Below are 21332 nucleotides of genomic sequence, written 5' to 3' on the forward strand. Positions count from 1 at the left end.
TAAAGCTCACAAAACCAGTTCAACAACAACCAAACAGCAAATGAGAGCAGGTACACGGACTCCACACAAAGACGTAAACACAGAGCGGACCCGACGCATCAGAATTAACTTTGTCTTTCTCGGCTTTCTCACCCGACGGCCCGCAGACGGACACGCTGTCGGAGCTTAGCGAATCTGATGCGTCCGGTCCGCGCTGTGTTTACGTCTTTTTGCGCTGATTCTGAGCTGCAGGTTTTGTCTCTCTCCAACCAAAATTCACCGAGCTGAATTTTGCCGTTTTGCTTCCACGACTATTAAAATCACACTTCATGCACAGCTAGCTCTCTCTCTCTCTCTCTGTACTTCAAGAACAGTTTCCCAATCTCTGTTTTCTGTATTATTCATTCGCTTATTACCCACCAGTCTACCGTTGTTTACAGCGCTGTCGGCTGCTGTCTTTTTCTTTTCTTTTTTTCACTTAAATGACCTCGGACAAGAAAGCCTATTTTTTTCTGTTGTTCAATACTGAAGAAATTTAAACTTTATATGCAGAACATTGTAGAATATCTTTAAGGTTATCTGCTATAAAAAGCCAGACCAGGAAAATCTCCTTCATGTTTTTCTGTGTTTTATTCTCAGTTACTTTCACACAAAGGCATCTGCTGTGATGTTCACAATTCTGATGAAGTCAGTACTGATAAATGATCAGAATTATAATATTTCTGACTGTCTGAGGCTAAGTTGAATCGAATCGGGACTTTGAAAACCGGAAATCGAATGGATTATAGAAATCAGTGATGATACCCAGCCCTAGTGAGCAGCCTGGGCACGACAGAAGTGGATGTAGCTGTAATAGGAAAAGAACTATTGCTAACTTTTCTGTTAAGTTAAGGCCTGATCCTTCTGAAATTCATAGCCAGTGCTCTGACACGGTGTCATCAATCTTTGAATGCTGAAAATCCACAGTGTATCCAGAAAAACACATTATATTATATAAATTATTATAAAATTTGTGTGCGCCTAACATTTGTGCCGGTACGCCTAACTTTTTAAAGTTAGGCGTACCGGTACGCCCATGGCAAAAAGTTAGTCTAGAGCCCTGACCTGTCAGTAACTGGTTGATTGAGTTGGAATGTCACGCACTCAGAAGACCTAAAAAATACTGTGACCACTGTGATTCACACACACATTCTCAACGGACAGTAGAATTGGGAAGAAAGAGACAGGTCTGAAGTAAAAGAGGAGGGAAACAAAAGACTGAGTGTTGCCACGGCCATAAAAGCTCTTCCTTACAAAACCTTGTTTGTCATTGCCTGGGTTTTTCACCCAGCATTTTGGCCAGTATCTGGCCAATCCACCACCTTTCACTGTTCATACCGTTACCAAAACAAACAAACAAAGAAAAAACATAAACAATGTTTACTTTGGAATTTCAGGAAAAATTCAAAGAAAACTATCAGAAATCACACGAGCAGCTAGAAAAACTGAAGGTCGGTACATGTTTCTCACATACCTGTCAAACATTGTCTAAGAATACTGGTGCATTAGGAGCTGTAATAAGTGACTCGAGTACATGTATGACAAAATATAATGTGGCAAGAGTAAACTGAATTTGTGGAATGTTATGAAATTAATTAAATGTTCTCCCATCAGACTGAGTTCAAACAACAAGTGACTGAGATCAAACAACTAACGGACTTCAATACAGAGATGTTGAAGAAAATTGAGGCTTACAATGATAGGGTGAAAGAGCAGTTGGGAGGAGAAATAGAAGAAAATGTAAAGAAACTACAAAAACAGAATGAATTTATTGAATTCCTTGAGGAACTGCAAGCTGAACTGTAACATCCGTCTCAGTGATTTCCTTTTTCTCTAATGTTGCATCTGTTTAGTTCCCTTATCATATAGTACTTGTTTAAGTTTGGTTTAACTTTTTTGAAGTGTCCCCCTTCTTTACAATTTTACATAAACTAGGATTTTACTGTTAGCTATCATTGCCCAGAGGATTTTATGTGTTAAAGATAATGTTCAGGGAATACATTTACAGAATTTCGATTTTTTTTTCAACCATTACTTAATTTCTGCGGTGGAAAAAATGTTTGTATGACCTGACACATAATAAAAACATTAACCTGCTACTGCTACTGTTTGTTGTCAGAATATCTATCTCAAAATATACAACTTTTTTTGCCATATCCCCAGCAGTCAGCCACAAAAGTGGATTAACTAAAATTTACCTGAACCATTTACAAATGATGTAAAGATAAACAAACTTGTTCAGTTTTAAAATACATTTAAAGATTGCATTTAGAATTTAGTGCACTCTGCAGTGCTTCACTTTTTTTCTCCTCATGTTGTCATTAAGGCATTTGCATCTGTCTCACAGCGACACTGTGCATGTTCCTGTAAAGACAAACAGGCAAATGATGTTATTTGTAAAACAAATATGAAAGCCTGAGCTTCAAAGTTAAGCTAAGATGAAAGTTTTACTGCATCTACACACATACAAACACAGTGCAACACACCTGCAAACAACCCACCCAAAAACACACACAAAAGATCTGAGCACTATTTTACCACAGACACTGGAAGACACTGTTCCCAGTTTAAGGAAATGCACTGCACTGGTTTGAATCATATCTATCTGACAAATTTCAGTTTGTAAATGTAAGTTGGGAGTCTGCTTCATGTACAAAAGTTAGTCATTGAGTTTCAAAGAATTCTGTGCTGGGAACAATTCTGTTCACATTAAACTTGTTTCCCTTAGGCAGTACTGTAAGAAAACACTGCATACATTTTCATCGCTACACAGAAGATAACCAGCTATATATATATCAAGGTAAGCATATGACACAAATCATTTAGTTTCAATATTGGCAGGATCAGGGAAATATCTGTGAAACAAAAGTGAAAGCTGAGTTACAACAATAAGCTCAGGTAAGTGTGACTGTTTCTGCACACCAGGAAACCAGGAAACAAACACACAGCAGCGTTAAGCTGAGCAAAAGGGGAGGTGGAAAAATAAGTATGTGTGTAAAAGGACATTGTGATGTGACATTTTAGATTCAGTTCTATTTTAATTATTTCCTTTGTGATGCAATGTAATGCATTGATTTTATACTCTTTTTTCTTTTTTCTTTTTTTTTTTTTGAAATAACTCCGCTGGAATTTAAAGATGTTCAGCTGGAGTTTGTACATTTCCCATTCAACTCTTCATGCTTTACAATGTACATTTTCTTCTTAGAGACAGAACAGCGATGGCAGCAGTGACTGTTTCCAGCACCACCAAAGGCCTGTTCCTCATGTTCACCCTGCTGTGTCTGGTTTGTCTTTCAAGTGCCCTGGTAGACAAGGACCAACTGGTACATTCAACATAGATGAGAACCAACTGGTAAAGTGATTTTTTTTTCTTAACCTTCAGAAATTTTGAGAGTCACTACAAATGCAGTTGCTGTTTTAATCTTTTCCTTATGTCTCTCATTAATATCAACACTCTGACTTCTTAGACTGTAAGCTTTAGTTTATGCACAACCAAAGTTGTAGAAGCCATCACTCCAAATGTCTTATGATAACAAGAAAAAAAAACATTTCACTACACGGCCTCATATATTTCTTCTGCGACTTCTTCTGAATTCTTTTTCTGCTGGTTTGAAACCGATAAACCATAAAAAGGAGGATTTAGTCATTTTATTTGCATCATGCAGCTTCAATCCTGTGTCAGTAAGATTGTACAGTACAGCATAATATCTGAGAAATGCTGGTCTAATTATGACCCAATTATGGTCAAATGAATTAGAGACTAACAATGTCTTCTATGTGAGAATGTCTCATGCTGACAGACCTGCAAACTGTTTTTCAGACTACTTGTAGCTGTCCTCGTATGTCAGATAATACATTTATATTTATGTCACACCTCTGTCTGCTTTCTCATTTGTATAATCCTTACTTACATTCTGATTAGATAATTTCAGTTTGTAAATTATCAGATTACATAATTGGAATACCATTCATCCATCCTCTTCCTCTTATCCAATTCAGGGTTGCACCAGGGTTTGAGCCCTAACAACAGCTAGAATAAAAGGCTTCTTTCCAACCTGAGCTGTTTCAGATGCTTTTTAAAATTCTGAGCTCTGACCTCAGTGTAAGGTGGCTGTGTCCTCACTGTGGCTGCTTCTTGAAAGCACTTCTGCTTCTTGTGTCCCCCCCCCCCCCTCCCCCCAGTGTTGACCTCTTCCCCTTAATATCATTCACTGTACCTTAGGAACAACAGAGGACAAACACTTGTCTTCCTTTAACCCTTTCACATATGAATTATGACAACCTCAATCAAATTTTTTTTCTTAAGTATTTTTATTCATCTTTAGGCATGAAAACAAGATTTTTGAACTTTTTTTTAACATGTACTTTTCAAAGAGTTTTTTACATGTCCACTTAGGTGGACAACACTGGCTGACCAGTGGGTGGCAGGGTATGGAGTGACACATCAGTGTCCAATGTAGTGGTTTATGTGCAAGTATACTGTCAATAGAAAATTGTACTTAGTAGTCAGTATAATCTTTTAATAATATAAGTTTACTTGTGGTAGGATACTGCATGTAATCATTTGTGTTTAGAAGTATATAGTTGGTGGTATATTGAAAGAATGTCTCATCCTAGGAGGTCTGTAACATTCCAGGGTGTTCTGGCATTCACCCCCACATCCTAGGAGCATGGGAAAGGTCGTACCTTCTTTTATTGTTTTACGGTAGGATAAACGTAGCTGTGTCAGTTTTAGTCTAAGTGCCTTTTATACATTTAGATGAACTGTTGGATTTTCCAGACCAGCAGGTTTAGGGAAGTCGTTTATGGGGTCACACTTTGGCACACACACACACACACACACACACACAAATACATATACACATCCACATTCCAATGTAAGGAACAAACACCCACTGATGTATAAATAAAGACCAGGGCAGTCACAGAGTCAGTCACAGAGCTGCGAGTCTCAGAGCCCTCACTCTCAGTGCGAGTGCTCTGTGCTGCCCTTGTATACAAGTAAAACTGTGTTTCTCCTCTCTGATTCTCAACTGAAAAAGTGTTTAAGAATACATCTCTTGACATATACCATCAACACTGACACAAATACAAGAAAACAGCCTTTGAATAGCTGTCTACTGTAGTGACTGCTATGTGTGAAAGGGTTAAGAAGTACATTCATAAAGAGGTAATCTATGGAAACACACTGGTTCACCCTCTGGTAGAGAAATCAGTCTCTCTGAAACATTTCCATAAACGAACGTATGGGGAATGAATGAAATGAGCTTTTTAGGTGAAACCAGTCCCACAGTGATGAATGAAACTTCTCTGGATTCTTCTGTGGAAGAAACTGCCAGATACCATCCTGGAAAATGTTTAACAAATACAAGACCACTATGTAAATGACAGTTATGTTAAAAGCACATATTAAGTATTGTTGCTCACCTTTGTTTCTAATAATGTCACTTTTTTTAAAAATCGTATCCTGTCAGCTCTCATGGGTGAAATTTGTCTTCGAGGGTCTGGGAGCAGAAAAAACTTTTAAGGACCTTTGATTTCTAATTCAGTTCTTCTTTAAACTATTAAGGATGAAGCAACAATGCTCCTCTGAAATCTGTGTTAAACAACAACAAACTTAAATTACATATTTATTATAGATGCATTGAAGCTAATCAGGATATTTACTGTGAATCTGCGAATAATCATTTTACTCGTAACTTAATTAACTAGCAAATGAATTAGTCATGAAGAAGCTAATATTTGCAGTTAATAAAAGGACAGGTAATGTTTTGTTGCAGGGAGAGAGTGCGAACAGTTGTCTGTGTACATGTGTTAGCCCTGCAACAGACTGGTGACCAGACTCTTGTCGATTGTAATGGAGTCAACTGGATCTGCTCTCCCTGCCCAGTGCATGAACCCACCGCAGGGAAAGCAAATTCTGCTGGGGAAACCAGTGAGAGTAGATTCTGGAGTCTTTCCATGCTCTTCTTAGTGATCCTCAATCTGAATGAGTCATAACAACCTTCAGAACAAACTAGCAGTAGTAAAAGGCCACTACAGGCCGATATCTATTGGCTGATTTCCACTAATAACACCCATTACCCACTGTTGGGCTGGACAGAGGTAAAATAGCAGGAAAGTGAGTAAATATATAGATAAAAATAAAATGAAGAAATATTTGATTATCTAAATACTTTGGACATATAAACAAATATCTAAAAATGGATTAATGATTCCATCATTTATGCTTGACCTGAAGGACTTATGATCAAAACATAGGAAGCAAAAAACCCTGTCATCATCTTTGTTATAAGTAAATAGGGGATTATGATACAGTTTCTACATATATCATCTCTGATTTTTTTTCGTTTTTACTTTAGGGTTTGACAAAGGAAGCACAAGAAAAATTCTTTACATAGCACATTTATTTAGAATGCATAGAAACGTATAATGTCTAAATAAAAGAATCACTGGCCAAGATCAGTAAAACAAAAGAACTCCCCAGTTTACTACAACTTTGTGCCAAATTAATATAAAGAAGTCACATATGTATAACTTGAATGTAATGTATGTTTTTATGATTTAGAAACAACAAAAAATGGTTTTCATAAAAACTAAATATGCGCAAACTAGAACAGACATAGAGACAGAAATGTAAGCAGTTCAATTTGTTGTTTCTTCTACAGTTTTATGAAGCTCCCCATCACACCCAGTTTCTTTCCTGTTCTCTATTCTTGTAGCAAAGTCATCTTCTTGTCCATGTAAGTTCGGAAGTTCTTCATAAAGTGCAAACCAACCTTAATTACTTCCTTCACTGGTGGATAATGAGCTAACATATTCAGTTCTGACTGATGAATGTATTTCTCAAAAATATCATCCAATACTGTTGCTGCCATTTTGAACTCGTCCCCTCCCTGAATGAGAAAAATAAACATTTTAGCACAAATGATATAACATTTCATTCCATTTGTTGTCCATTTGCAGTGCACTGAAAAAAAGGGACTGGCCATCTCTTGGATTTATGTAAGCATCTTGCATGTATTTAACACAATTGCCTCATGTTTTAAAGATAAATGTAACTATATAGTGTAAAAACTACATGATATGCAGAAAGGGTGTATTAAATTGTTTATATCATGTTCAGGTGAAGTAAGTCAATAAGATAGCAACGTTAAATCTCGTGAAACCACGCGTGATTTCATCTCGCGGGCTTTGGATCGTGGTTTAAAAAATGCATCCATCTCAGTCAAGTCGAGCAGCCAACTCTACGTTTTTTGGTATGTCTTGATTTTTTGAATTAATATTTACCATATTTCAGCCAACTGTAGTTAAACGTCTAAAGTGCCGCCATGTAACATGCTAAAAAAGAGCCGTTAGCTTATTTGCTGTTTTATCTGTTATCAAAGAATTGGCGCTTTTTCATTTGAATTTGTCTTTGGCACAAGAGCCGTAATATCACATTAAACCTAATTACGAGGCACTCATAACATAATTTGGTTTTCTGTGTGAATAGATTTGTCAACTGACTCTTCAGTTACATTGTGTATTTACTGCACCGTGGTGTTAGTGAGATTTTGGACATTGAACAGCTTTAGCTAATATCATCAGCGGCATTATGCTAGCTTACATCCCTACCCCTCCTGCCCTCACCTGCTGTCCTTTTGTTTTTGTTTTTGTTTTTGTTGATGCACATTGAGAGACCACATCTATTCTGCATTTCACCAGGAGTCAGCTGATGGATTGTGGGTTCAAGGTGTTATGGTAAGAAAGTATATTCTATTTTCGCTTAAGGTTTCTGTAACTTAATTATAATAGGTTTTTTTTATAATTATTAGGTGCATGCATACTCAAATAGACCACCCTATTAATACAACTGAGAAATCCAAAATCTGCCATAGGTTTGACTTATACCTGTATGTATTGTCAGAAAGGTGATTACTGGACTCACATTAATGCACACTTGAACTAAAATGAGGTTGTAACTTGTGGGTTCTTGGGTTGCAAATCAGAAATAAACATCTTTGGATTTTTTTAATCCCATAAGATCTGGAAACACAGTTTTTATTCAACAAAACATTACTGATTATTAACAAAGCACAGTGCCTGCTGTTATTTCAAAATAATTTTATGTCATTTCAGATGAAATGCAGCATTCCAGTGCATCCCAACCATGCCTTTACAGGTTTCTGACGGAGCTGAGTTTCTCTCTGACAGTCTGCTGAAAGTGTTTGCAAAGTGATTGGGGGAACAGGGCACAAAGCTAAAGGATGTAGCTGCCATGATGACAGTAAGAACTTTAAAATTCTTTAACTACAAAGTGTATATGTATTGCATTAGGTCAGTAAAAGATTTTTATGCTGCATCCATTGAAACAGTCAACTATTACCTGTGAGTACTGATTCCACCGAAAGGATGCCATAATTTCCGTCATGCATTTACTGGCCCACTGAGAAAAATTGATCTTTTTAAAAAAATAAATGTTCTGGAAACTATATATCCATAAAGTTGATGTCAAACAGGAACTTTTGATATTGCTTTGTAGATGCTGGTGTTGCATGTTGACTGGTTTAAGTTTTGGTCTGGGATCATTTTCTTCTGTGCTACTGAAAAGTTCACAAATCTCTGTTTTCTTTGTTATAATACTTTAGGATGACATTAATGCTCAAAGGGAGTCTCATCAAAGTGCTCCGCATCTGTGTGAAAGACAATTGCAACATCTTGGTGCAGGAGTTCATGGTGAGTGTTTTATGAGTAGATTGTGGCTTTGCAACATTTTAAAATGCATTTAGTTATCCACTTGATCCTCATTGGACCAGTTAGGACCAGTAGTCCTCTTTAATAATTTGAAGTTCACATGAGGCCTGGTAGTGAACTCAGCCGCCGGCCCTTGAGGCCCCACCCCTGTATTAGGGGTCACATCAGTGTGAAAAAACTTTAAATTTGTCATTCTAGTGAACAAAGGAAAATCCCACCAATATTTACATTAGCTTTTGTTTGAAAAAAAAAAAGACCAACAGCTAACCAAATTGTGGGGCTGAAAGTCTAAATTCTAACATCTTCTGAGTGACAAAACCTGGATTTCTGATGGGCCGGTGTCTTTCTAAGAAAAACTAATGTAAAGCATTTGAAATTATGTTTTTCACCCTCTCTTAGAAACTCTGTTAGACCATGAATGGCAGCATGGCAGGCCACTCTTTGGCTATAGCTATTTACTATGTTGCTTGCATTGGTTTAAATTACTCTAACATTAGAACTGGTAGATTCAAAAGAGATGAGTTTAAAAAGGAATCTTAAAGAAATGTTTTGTGTTTAACCAGGACTTGACTGAGGCCACTGCACAGATTGAGAAAACCACAATGAACATCTGTCTCCAGAGGATGCACCAGGCAATGACTTTTCTGACGTTGGCATCATCATCGAGGGTATAGTAGTTCTTCAAGATCTGGATAACGTGACCTTTGCAGTAGACATGCTGTTTGGACCTTTTTTATTCCTTCAATATGAGTTACCCATCACAACTCTGCTACACTTTTGAGGTGATTCAAAGGGTGGTAATGGAGTTGGAAGCAACTCAGCTCTCAAGAAAAGCTCACAACTAAGACAAAACTGCTCCTGCAACGAAGCTCACTGTTATGCATGTGAGGTGACCAGCTCTAGGTGAGAAGACATTTAAATCTCACACTTGTTCTGCTGCATTTTTGAAGCTCAATTCCAGGAACAGATCGCAGGGTTCATTTTTATATACACTGCAACTGCCATGAGGACGAGCCGTTTTTTTGTTGTTGTTGTTGTTTGTTTTTCCTTTTGCTCTGTACAAGTTCTCTGTCTGTTTGGCAGCATTTTTAAATTTCTCTTTGTATTTTTTCTTTCTTTTACTAGTGAAGAGATGTAGCATGAACAGTTATGCAGTCTAAATATCCCATATGGGCCGTGTGAAATGGTATTTTCAGTTTCATTCAGTTGAAGTAAGGAACGTTGAATATTTCTAAGCTTGCTGTTTTGAACCAAGATGTCACAGTATGATCAGTGCCGTAATTTTTGACAGTCACTCACCGTATCAATGTTATTTTTGCATCTCTTGAATAAAGGTTTTGACCTGCAAGTGCTAATTTCTTTAGTTATTGGGGTAAAATGGGTAATGTTAATAGGAAGGTGTTTGCCAATTCAGTAACCTAATTTAATGTTAATGGAAACTAACATTACCTCAAATTGTTTAGTTATAATTGTTGTTTAACTGAATCTTGACGTCAGAAGCCTTAAATAGAATGTTTTGTATTGTTCTTTCCCAACATTTTTCAAAAGAAAGAGTCTAATTTCTTTGCTGTGATTGATTCCAGAGAACACGGAAGAACTGACATTATTTAACTGTTGGTTTATATAGATTCAGTAGTGGAGTAATGTCAGTTTAATTCTTTACCTACTGTCAATGCAGTGAAATTAGACATTTTGTTTTGAAAGGTTACTGGTGGATGCCAGCAACCATCTTGGAAGAGAACAATATAATCTGTTATAAGGCCTCCATTTGAAAATTGTGTATTTGATACTAGAATATAATAGCAAAATGTAATTTGAAGATAACATGTAGTATTTAAGTGACCAAGTAGTATTGGGTAAAAGTTATTGAATGGTGTTGGGATAAAGTGAGAAAATTGTGAAGGATTAAAATATTTCAAGAGCTCAAATTACTTCATCAAAACATGTTTAAGTCACATTTTATCAACACAAATTGCACAGGTTTATTGAACATGAATAAATTGTGTTAATTTAACTCAATTGTTTAAGTTGCTGCCAAAGCAAAACATCTGTGTGCAACAAATGTCCACCATTGAATTAAGTAAATCCAACAACATATTTTTTTCAGTGTGTATCAGATGCCTGAAGGTATGCTGATGTTACTGTAGGCTTCGAGTTATTAGTTTTATGAATTAAAGACTTTCTCAGTTAACATGTGAGTAACTTTGAGACTGACAGACCCACCTTCAGCGTTTCCTCTTGTTTTACAGCGCTGCTTAGGGTTTCCTGGAATAGTTCCTGAATATTATCCAGAAAAAAACAGAGCATGGTGAGTGTGACGGCTGCTGAAGAACACAATGAAAACGACAGCAAAAGAAGAGCATTCTTACAGGAAGAGATTATTTATGTCAAACTAATGAACAAAGGTTATTAAATATTAATTTACCATTTGATCCTTGTGGGTCAGTGAACTTGAAAGATCAAATAGTTTTGTGATTGTTTCCTTTCTATATTTGTCTTCTGCCTAACAGAAAAAAATAAGAACATTTAAATTTACCATATTATTCTAGATTGTATGTAATGCAATCAATCACTGTAGATGGTGTAAAGTAAAATGGATTTGTTAAGGTATTTTTTAAACTCTTCATTTCTGCCTACACACAGCAGATTTTAAAACTTAGAGACTGACTGACCCACCTTCCATCTCTCTGCTTCTTTTATTGCTTTCTTCACCTGCTCAAGCATCATCTGTGTGACCCATTGCAAATAAAGAAAAAAATTCAGCAGCTAATGAGCTTGTGATGACTTAGACCAGGGGTCGGCAACCTGCGGCTCTTTTGTCCTTATACTGCGGCTCCGGGTGGTTTGGGAAAATAAATTAGAAGTATTTAGCTGAAGTGTATGTTAATTGTATTTAGTTCTTTTTTTTAACTTGTAGTTCTAAATTGGAAGATTATTGTGATATTAAAATATAAAAATAAAATTAGATTTTATTATTTTTCATCGCTCAAAATAAGCGTCACACTCGCGGAAGCCGGTGTACCCGCCGAAACGTCGTGCATTTATCGAGACTTTCAACCCCAGGAAGGCCAATTATGGATCTTCGGATCCACATTATGTCAGCAACTATTCTTCACCGTGAACTATGTTAAAAACAAACACCGCCCACACCTCACAGATGACAGCTTACAGTCCTCCGTAAAGATGAAAGTGACCTCGTACAGCCCTGATTTGCAGACGCTGTGTGCGGAGGTTGAGGAGCAGAAATTCCATTGTAAACATATCACGACAAACCTGCTGCTTTTCAGCATCTCTTTATTGACCACTTTTCACACACGATTGCTGTACGCATACAGCCAGCTGTAGCTTTTCAGCTCACAGCCCGACAACACAAGAGCAAAGAGAGCACAGACTTTTAAGGTGGCAAGCCGTGATTGCGGGTGCCGCTCAGGTGCGTCCGCCTCCCCTGCAGCGGCGCTGCAGACCACGCCCCGCCACACACATTAACCAGGTAAAATACATATTTAGGCATAATTTTGCAAATATCTATTTTCCATTTTTTAGCAGCATAGTGTTTTTTTTTTCCAATTATTTTTTAAAAGTCAGGTCAAGGCTCCAAAAGCCCAAAGGCGATATAAGGGTGGCGGCTCACAACAGTTTTTGTTTGCTACATGGATCATTTTAGTTCAGCTGGGTGTCTTTCCTTTTGTTATATTTCTTTAAGAGTTCAAAATGTGTTAATTACGTAAATAAAATGTCATTTTCTCTGTAGCACTTCGTGGATTTCATAAGCAACACGCCTTAGTTGTTCACACAAAGCATAAAGGTAAAAAACAATATATACAGTGTTATCTTCATTTTAGATGTCAAAAAGTATTTGCGGCTCCCACTGTTTTCTTTTGCGTGGAAATGGATCTTTGGGTGTTAAAGGTTGCTGACCCCTGACTTAGACTGTATATATACAAATAAGTGTGTAATTGTTGAATCATAAATGGGAATTCAGCAAAAATTAATTCATCACCTGGTCTTGGGTATAGAGGGAACTTGCGACTGAAACAAGACACAGCAGAGAGAAGATGAGTAATAAGCCTTTGTTGGCTAAAGCTGGTCCCCTGGTATTGGAAAAGGCTGCTGCTGCCATCGCTCTTAGAACTGGAACAAACTCCCTGCTTAAAAAAGTTGAGATGTCATAGACATTTGGAGTTAATAAGTAACTGAATATATATATATATATATATATATATATATATATATATATATATATAGAGAGAGAGAGAGAGAGAGAGAGAGAGAGAGAGAGAGAGAGTCAACATGCTTTTCCACGTTGATTTAAACTTATCCTGTAAATATTAATCAAAATAAATCATATTTTTGTGCATGATGACTCCTCTTACCTGCTGTGCGAACGTAAGAAGAGCTGCTGTACCATACAGGTGGAGAATGAAACTATAATGAGATAACATGCCACAGATGCTTTATATACAGTGCCTCTTAACTCATTTGCATCTTATGAATGTGAGCAGCCCTTTCACTTTTGTTTTCATGAAAGTAGTGTTTGTCTAGTCCTGTTTATAGGAATAGAAGCCCATCAGTTATTGTTATGAAATAACATATTGTAAAGACACGTTTTTCTACTTGATACTCTACCAGTGAGCTTTTAGGTTGACATCGCGACATGGGCGGTTGCCCAGGGCGGCATCGTGGTGGGGGCGGCATCATGGCATCGTCAAAAAAAAGTTGCTGCCACCCATGCTGCCCTGACATCATAAGAACAACCCCAGGTTTCTCTTCAGCACTGTAGCCAGGCTGACAAAAAGTCAGAGCTCTTTTGAGCCAACCATCCCTTTAACGTTAACTAGTAATGACTTCATGAACTTCTTCACAAATAAAATTTTTATCATTAGAGAAAAAATTACCAATAATCATCCCGCAGATGTAATATTATCTACAGCTACTCTTAGTACCATTGATGTTAAGTTAGACTCTTTTTCTCCAATTGATCTTTCCGAGTTAACTTCAATAATTACTTCCTCCAAACCATCAACGTGTCTTTTAGACCCCATTCCTACAAAACTGCTCAAAGAAATCCTGCCATTAATTAATTCTTCGATCTTAAATATGATCAACCTATCTCTAATAATTGGCTATGTACCACAGGCCTTCAAGCTAGCTGTAGTTAAACCTTTACTCAAAAAGCATCTCTAGACCCAGCAGTCTTAGCTAAATATAGGCCAATCTCCAACCTTCCTTTCATATCAAAAATCCTTGAAAGAGTAGTTGTCAAACAGCTAACTGATCATCTGCAGAGGAATGGTTTATTTGAAGAGTTTCAGTCAGGTTTCAGAGCTCATCACAGCACAGAAACAGCTTTAGTGAAGGTTACAAATGATCTTCTTATGGCCTCTGACAGTGGACTCATCTCTGTGCTTGTCCTGCTAGACCTTAGCGCAGCATTCGATACTGTCGACCATAATATCCTATTAGAGCGATTAGAACATGCTGTAGGTATTACAAGTACTGCACTGCAGTGGTTTGTATCATATCTATCTAATAGACTCCAATTTGTGCATGTAAATGGAGAGTCCTCTTCACACACTGAGGTTAATTATGGAGTTCCACAGGGTTCAGTGCTAGGACCAATTCTGTTTACGTTATACATGCTTCCCTTAGGCAGTATCATCACAAGACAGCATACATTTTCACTGCTATCCAGATGACACCCAGCTCTATCTGTCCATGAAGCCAGATAACACACACCAATTAGTTAAACTGCAGGAATGTCTTAAAGACATAAAGACCTGGATGGCCGCTAACTTTCTGCTTCTTAATTCAGATAAAACTGAGGTTATTGTACTCGGCCCTGAAAAGCTTAGAAATATGGTATCTAACCAGATTCTTACTCTGGATGGCATTACCTTGGCCTCCAGTAACACTGTGAGGAACCTTGGAGTCATTTTTGACCAGGACATGTCCTTCAACGCACATATTAAACAAATATGTAAGACTGCTTTCTTCCATTTGCGCAACATCTCTAAAATTAGAAATATCCTGTCTCAGAGTGACGCTGAAAAACTAGTTCATGCATTTATTACTTCCAGGCTGGACTACTGTAATTCATTATTATCAGGATGTCCAAAAAACTCACTGAAAAGCCTTCAGCTAATCCAAAATGCTGCAGCAAGAGTCCTGACAGGGACTAGAAAGAGAGAGCATATTTCTCCTGTTTTGGCTTCCCTTCATTGGCTTCCTGTTAAATCCAGAATTGAATTCAAAATCCTGTTCCTCACATACAAGGTCTTAAATAATCAGGCCCCATCTTATCTTAATGACCTTGTAGTACCATATCACCCTATTAGAGCACTTTGCTCTCGCTCTGCAGGCCTACTTGTTGTTCCTAGAGTATTTAAAAGTAGAATGGGAGGGAGAGCCTTCAGTTTTCAGGCCCCTCTTCTGTGGAACCAGCTTCCAGTTTGGATTCAGGAGACAGACACTATCTCTACTTTCAAGATTAGGCTTAAAACTTTCCTTTTTGCTAAAGCATATAGTTAGGGCTGGACCAGGTGACCCTGAATCCTCCCTTAGTTATGCTGCCGGGGATTCCCATGATGCATTGAGTTTTTCCTTTCCAGTCACCTTTCTCACTCACTATGTGTTAATAGACCTCTCTGCATTGAATCATATCTGTTATTAACCTCTGTCTCTCTTCCACAGCATGTCTCTCTTCCACAGCATGTCTTTTATCCTGTCTTCCTTCTCTCATCCCAAGCAGTCACAGCAGATGGTCCCGCCCCTCCCTGAGCCTGGTTCTGCCAGAAGTTTCTTCCTGTTAAAAGGGAGTTTTTCCTTCCCACTGTCGCCAAAGTGCTTGCTCATAGGGGGTCATATGATTGTTGAGTTTTTCTCTGTATCTATGAAGCGCCTTGAGCTGACTTTTGTTGTAATTTGGCGCTATATAAATAAAATTGAATTGAATTGAATTGAATCATGCCAGCGCATTTGGGGGATTGCATGGTCATTGATCGGTTTTCTATTGCCCATGTGCGGGGAGTAAAGGCGCCCTCTGTTTGCGAAGTGCGCCTGCTGCTTGCCACACAGGGAGGAGAGGGGCAGGGGTTTTCTGGCTCGCTGGAGCAGCATCTTCAGCTCGCAAAATAAAACAATGATGAACAAATATCAGTCATATTTGTCTAATATAGATGTCTATACTAATAATTTGTTCTGTTCCCTGGTCAAATGATATCTGGTCCAAACAGGTTAATATTGTGGTTTGATGTAAATTGAAGACCTTTATCAAATTATATCACCACTTGAAGCAAACATCTTTGTATGCAGGAATTTATTGGTTCATGGATGGTACATTACCAATACAGACACTTGTATAACTAATACACATAAGAAGACATCACTAGAATCCAATACAAAGACAAAAATGCAAAATCTGTTTGCAAAACATGGGAATGATATTTGTCTTTTACTGTCAACATGTCATGCCAGTATTGCAGACGGCACCTCTGTGTTTAAAAAACAACGTAAGTTGACAAAACATGATGTTGCAGAGTTTCAGCAAAGAAAACAAATCACAATTCAGTAATGGTAAAAGCAAAACAAATACATGTCCCATCCAACAACAAAAAACAATGATGCTAAAGTCTAAAGCATAGCTAAATGCTCTGCTTAAAATGTATTTATTTTAAAGAAGTTAGACAGAAACGTTTAAAGTTCATTCCGTTGAGTTTTAGGTTGTCCTTCATTTCTTTCAAATTCTTTTTCCTTTCTTTCTAACAGCATCTTGGATTTCTCAATGAAGTGAATCAAGTTATTTGTGAAATCCATCAGTGGGGGAAAATCCTCTGAAAATGATGATGTCTTTATTAGTTCCTGGATAGACTGAAGAAACTGTAGTTTTTCATCAGCTTCTCCTAAGCCGGCCTTGATTTTCTGAAATTTGAAAAAACAGGATGCATCAGTTGCCTAAGAACTACATGTTAACAACTGTAAGTGAAGGAAAAAAGGTATAGTAACTTATAGTGACTTTAATTTTACATTCAAATATTCCTCAGTTGTCTGTGAATTTGCCTCATAAACCAGGGACAGCAGCAAGAAGATGATTACAGCTTTGGTGTTTCTGACACCAGTCAGTCTTCTGCTTTTGGAGACGCCTGCTGCTGCCATCACTGGTGAAATAAAAACTTCTGGAGAGAAAATGACAGTAAATAAATGAAATGATGAATGAAGAATTAAATCTATGTTTCCTGTTTTATGTTATTAATATATTGTATAAAACGTATTAACTATAAACCATCTTATGATGCAGTTTTGCTGATCTTACCTGCCTGCTGAAAGGAGAAAGAGCGGCTGCACGGTACAGGTGTAGACTGAAAACACAAGGGATTCAAACACTACAAATACTTTAAGTGAGCTGTGCTTTCTCTTTCATTTCACAGATGTAATATGATCCACTTTATGGAAATTAAGTCCCATCAGACTGTTAAACAATTGAAGAATATTCCATATATTAACAGCAGCCACGACAGAAGCATGTGGCAGAAAAGGGAGGAGTTTAGGCATGTTACTCACTGTAACGTTTGTGTACATGAACAGGAAAATCTAGATGGTTTTCCTGGGATTATTTTACAAACTGCCCTGAGACTGGGTTTGTTTAACACATGGACTGCTTATAAAGACAAAGAAATGTTTTTTTACACATTGTAAAAGACTATACAAATGAACAGAAAGCAAATGTAATCCAGTGTTAGAGCCAGCATCACTTTTGTTAAAAATGAGACCAGTTCATATTCCACTTTTCCAATAATTCCAGTTTTCAGTTATTCATTTAATATTCAAATAATCTTTATCATATGATCAATAGTATATCTTAACACTAAAATAGACACTACATATATTGCAACATTAGCATGAAGTAATATATTTATAACCTGGTAACTATCTATGGAGATACTAGTGTTCATAATGTGATGCAAACACTGAAAACAAAAGTATAAGAAGTAGAAGTTTTTGCATCTATTTGTTTCTGTGTTTCTCACATGTTATCATTTGATAATGATTGCATGTGTTGTAGGTTTGCACACTGCCAATTTCAGCAGTCAGCCACAGCTGTCGTCTTTTCTTGTGAATTTCACAGTTTGTAAAAATAGGTATTTATTACAACTTTAATGTCTTTATTCACAGACAATGATTCTTCAGATATCCTTTAAAATAGTTCATTTTACTAATTGTACTTGACAAAGAAATGTACATCTTTGGTGGTTGATGTTTTCATAAAAATCATAGATTTAGTCTACAATATTCCTGTGCTTTTAGTCCGGTAGCATTAAAGGGAACTTGACCAGATAGTTCATTATCCTCATCACCTCATTGAGGTATAACTAGAAAACATAGACTGGCCCTTTTATTTCAGAATGGCAATGAAGGAAAGGATATATAAAACATAGAGTATATTAACAAGTTAGTCAAAAGCAGCTAAACAGCTGATTGATATTCTCTCCTTTGTGGGTTATAGAATTTAAATTTGGTGAGTCAGTAAACAATGGACACCAATCAGCCACAGATGCCGTACTTCCTTCTGGGAAAAAAGGCAAAACTAAAAGCAAAGGATAACAGTTTTATTAACAATTTTTATTCACATTAAAGTATTTTATATAAATCAATAATAACTATCAACTACTTCACACACAAAATCCCCATCATCATTGGTTTGTACTTGCATTACAATTTTTTTATAATGAAGATAATGATAAAAAAAAAACTTGACAAGTTATTTTTTCAGGTCAAACACAAGTTTACAGTTAGCTTTATTCAGCAATTTAAAATATCAAGGCCACTCTCAAGGCAAAAACTGAAACTGAAACTGCACGGTATAAAGGAGAAGATTTACAAACAGAATACACACAATATAAGAGACGGATGTAGACTAATGTGTTACAATTCATCTTTATGTTTCTCTAGGCGTGTTAGCCGCTCCATCACAACATTTAGTTTCTCTTCATAGTCCTTGATTTCTCCAGCTGTCGTCTCAAGGTATTTGTCTATGTACTTCTTGGTGGCTTTCAGGAATGTTTTCAGGTCATTCATTAAATCCAACACTGGTGGAAAATCTCCCATTGTTGTATTTAGAGTTTCAGACAAAATGTCCATTAAGTGCATAAAATCATCATAGAATAGTGGAATATAGAATCTGTCTAACTTGAGATTATCCTGGAGGAGAAAATGAAACGAGACAAATGTGTAAAAACTACTTTTATATTCTTTTGGAGGGGGGGGGGGGGGCTTTGGTTGTTTAATAGATTTATAAATATTTATATTAGCAGTTATAGACATTCCACATTACTCATTCATGAGCACAACATGGACAGAGACAGACTCACCTTCCTTGTCACTGCTGCTTGTTGTAACTTCTGAATGTTTTCTTTCAGTTCTTCCTGCAAATCCAGATAGAGAATGTCCACAAGCAGCCATGTGAAACATGTGAAGGCAAACAGTGTAACAAAATAAAACTACAACTGGCAGATCAAAAAATATAGATATAAATATATCACAATCATTTTACCAGTTGGTCCTTCTTTATCAGTGAACTTGAAAGGTTGACCAGAACCAACAGGGTGAAAATGATGAATAAACCCCTGATGGTTGTGACACCACTCACTCCTTTGCTTCTGGATAAGTTCACAGCTGCCATCACTGTTCTGGGAAAAAAACAAACAAAGCATAAAGTACATTTATAAATTTCCTTCTTAAATCTTTAAAGTGAAATGTTTTAATTTGAGTGGAAATGTTGTATAAAAATCTACCTGCAATATCCTCTTATAGTACAGTGTTGCTGGGGTTTTTCCACCTGCTACAGGGGAACTGATGAATGATAATACGAAGGGCTCACACCACAAAATGCTTTATATGCTTCTAGTGTCCCCTCCCCCCTTCCCCATGACACAGCTTACCTGTGCGTGACTTGGCTTGTCTGTGGGTGTGTCTGTGTGCCTATGTTCTCTAGAAGTGGTAATATTCACTTTTGTTTTACAGGAAAACGCGAACTTCATTTCCACAAAGTTTAGCGCATGCAATGCCGTTATTTACCTTGAATTCTTAATAAAATGCTTCACATTCCTTAAATCTGTCTTTTGTTATTTTCTTTTATATGCACAGTGGGTTTGTCAAGGTTTTAATTTTAACACTAGCCAAAGTCATGTTTTCCTGTTCAGTGTGAGTTTCTTGTGTTCATGGTTAGTAGTTATACATTGGATTTTCCCCTGTCTTTATTTTGATGGTCATCTTTTGTGTCTTCGGTTGACTTTTGTCTTCCCCTTGTGATTGTCTGCATTTATATCCATTTCCCCTCTTCCTATCTGTGTGTGTGTGTGTGTGTGTGTGTGTGTGTGTGTGTGTGTGTGTGTGTGTGTGTGTGTGTGTGTGTGTGTGTGTAAATAGCCCTGTTTTCCTCGCTTTTGTTTTTGTGAACTTATAGTAGCTCGCTCTAACAAATGTGATTTCATTTTTATTTGTTTAAATCATATCACCAGTGATTTCTGTCCTACCTTAATTTTCAGGAGAACTGTATTCTTTAGATTCAATACCAAAGGTCAGTGTTCTGTTATATTTAATATAAAATGTGATTACTTTAAAAAGATATAATTCTTAAATATGCTCTAGTTGTGCAGCAATGCCTGCATGTGGGTGCACTGGCAAATTTAATGTCAGTTGGCCTTCGTCACCATGTACGTCCACATTTAGTGCAATTTATATTCTATCATAAGCGGTGCGAGGATGTACAAACCTGCTGACATTGGAGTTGTACAGAACGCACTGTGAGATCTAACTCTGTAGAAGAGAACAAAGATGGTTCATAATCCACAGAAGCTTTTAACGGAGACTGACCTGTAGCCAAAGAGGTTAAAAAGTTGTCAGCAACCAATCCAGGGCAACCGAGTAGGCCAAGTGGAAGGGTTATAGGTTGGGGCTGCAGGGCGGCCTCAAGCTCTTGTCTAAGCCTCTCTGTGTGCCCATTGGTTTGGAAGTTGAATCCACAGCTCAGGCAGACTTTGGCTCCTAAGGAAGAGCAGGAAAAAACCTTCCAGGCTTGGAGGACAAATTGAGGCCCCCTGTCAGAAACTATTTCTGTACGGATTCTGCGGAGTCTGAAAACATGGTTTACTAAGATTTTAGCAGTTTCAGAAGCAGTGGGAAGTTTATTGAGAGCAATGAAGCGGGCAGCCTTCGGGGATCTGTCTATAACCAAGAGGATGACCGTCTTACTTGAATGTGGGTAGACGGTTTCAGCAACGTGGCAGCTCGAGATGTGCTGCTCTTTCTCCGGGCGCAGATGGAACAGGCCGTGAGATAGTTCCTCACATCTTTCTCCAGATTGTCCCACCAAAAATAGCATCTAAGTAGAGAAATAGCTCTGCTTACCCCCGGGTGGCAGGCAAACTGTGCAGTGTGCCCCCAATGGATGACGGCAGAACAGGTTCCCTAGGTACATGGGAATATTTTTTCCTTTTTAGTTTAAGAAGCACACTTTCTGAACCCTTTATAACTTAGACGTGTGTCGCTCAAGCTAGCAGCGCCCCATGAGAAACAGGACGAAT

At 37.5% G+C, this 21332-nt stretch overlaps 2 protein-coding genes and 2 long non-coding RNA genes across 7 annotated transcripts; 1 reads left to right on the forward strand and 3 right to left on the reverse strand.

Moving 5' to 3' along the window:
- Nucleotides 1–6407: 6407 nt before the first annotated feature.
- Nucleotides 6408–13161, reverse strand: LOC309699897 (uncharacterized protein). The gene is made up of 6 exons (XM_082523122.1): nt 13128–13161; nt 12755–12902; nt 11431–11481; nt 11180–11257; nt 10978–11031; nt 6408–6914 (listed from the first exon to the last, which is right to left on the reverse strand). The coding sequence occupies exons 2-6, from the start codon at nt 12872–12874 to the stop codon at nt 6729–6731; spliced, it is 489 nt and encodes a 162-aa protein (XP_082379248.1). The 5' UTR covers nt 12875–12902; nt 13128–13161; the 3' UTR covers nt 6408–6728.
- Nucleotides 6985–9461, forward strand: LOC309699910. Of its 4 annotated transcripts, XR_014274529.1 has the most exons (6): nt 6985–7023; nt 7145–7277; nt 7698–7761; nt 8140–8287; nt 8649–8736; nt 9318–9461. It is a non-coding gene; the product is annotated as an uncharacterized lncRNA (long non-coding RNA). The 4 variants fall into 4 exon arrangements; XR_014274530.1 differs by having other exon boundaries at nt 6989–7277; XR_014274531.1 differs by having other exon boundaries at nt 6989–7277; nt 7726–7761.
- Nucleotides 13162–16070: 2909 nt separating the features above from the next.
- On the reverse strand, nt 16071–17122 carry LOC309702079. The gene is made up of 3 exons (XR_014275365.1): nt 17063–17122; nt 16777–16925; nt 16071–16671 (listed from the first exon to the last, which is right to left on the reverse strand). It is a non-coding gene; the product is annotated as an uncharacterized lncRNA (long non-coding RNA).
- A 1219-nt stretch (nt 17123–18341) lies between these two features.
- On the reverse strand, nt 18342–19605 carry LOC309701672 (uncharacterized protein). The gene is made up of 4 exons (XM_082525820.1): nt 19542–19605; nt 19301–19436; nt 19119–19172; nt 18342–18948 (listed from the first exon to the last, which is right to left on the reverse strand). Exons 2-4 carry the CDS (start codon nt 19427–19429, stop codon nt 18673–18675), a joined length of 459 nt encoding a protein of 152 aa, XP_082381946.1. The 5' UTR covers nt 19430–19436; nt 19542–19605; the 3' UTR covers nt 18342–18672.
- Between the last annotated feature and the right edge of the window lie 1727 nt (nt 19606–21332).

This window comes from Aulonocara stuartgranti, assembly GCF_965226115.1.
Source record: "Aulonocara stuartgranti genome assembly, chromosome: 3".
NCBI lineage: Eukaryota > Metazoa > Chordata > Actinopteri > Cichliformes > Cichlidae > Aulonocara > Aulonocara stuartgranti.

Coding starts and splice junctions, on each gene's coding strand:
- LOC309699897 (XM_082523122.1), bottom strand. CDS start 12,874: ATGGCAGCAGCAGCCTTTTCCAATACCAGGGGACCAGCTTTAGCCAAC. Junction 11,258..11,430: donor AAGAAGCAGAGAGATGGAAG/GTGGGTCAGTCA, acceptor TTTTTCTGTTAG/GCAGAAGACAAATATAGAAA. Junction 6,915..10,977: donor AACAAGAGGAAACGCTGAAG/GTGGGTCTGTCA, acceptor TTTCTCATTCAG/GGAGGGGACGAGTTCAAAAT.
- LOC309701672 (XM_082525820.1), bottom strand. CDS start 19,429: ATGGCAGCTGTGAACTTATCCAGAAGCAAAGGAGTGAGTGGTGTCACA. Junction 19,173..19,300: donor TGATAAAGAAGGACCAACTG/GTAAAATGATTG, acceptor CTGGATTTGCAG/GAAGAACTGAAAGAAAACAT. Junction 18,949..19,118: donor AAGCAGCAGTGACAAGGAAG/GTGAGTCTGTCT, acceptor TTTCTCCTCCAG/GATAATCTCAAGTTAGACAG.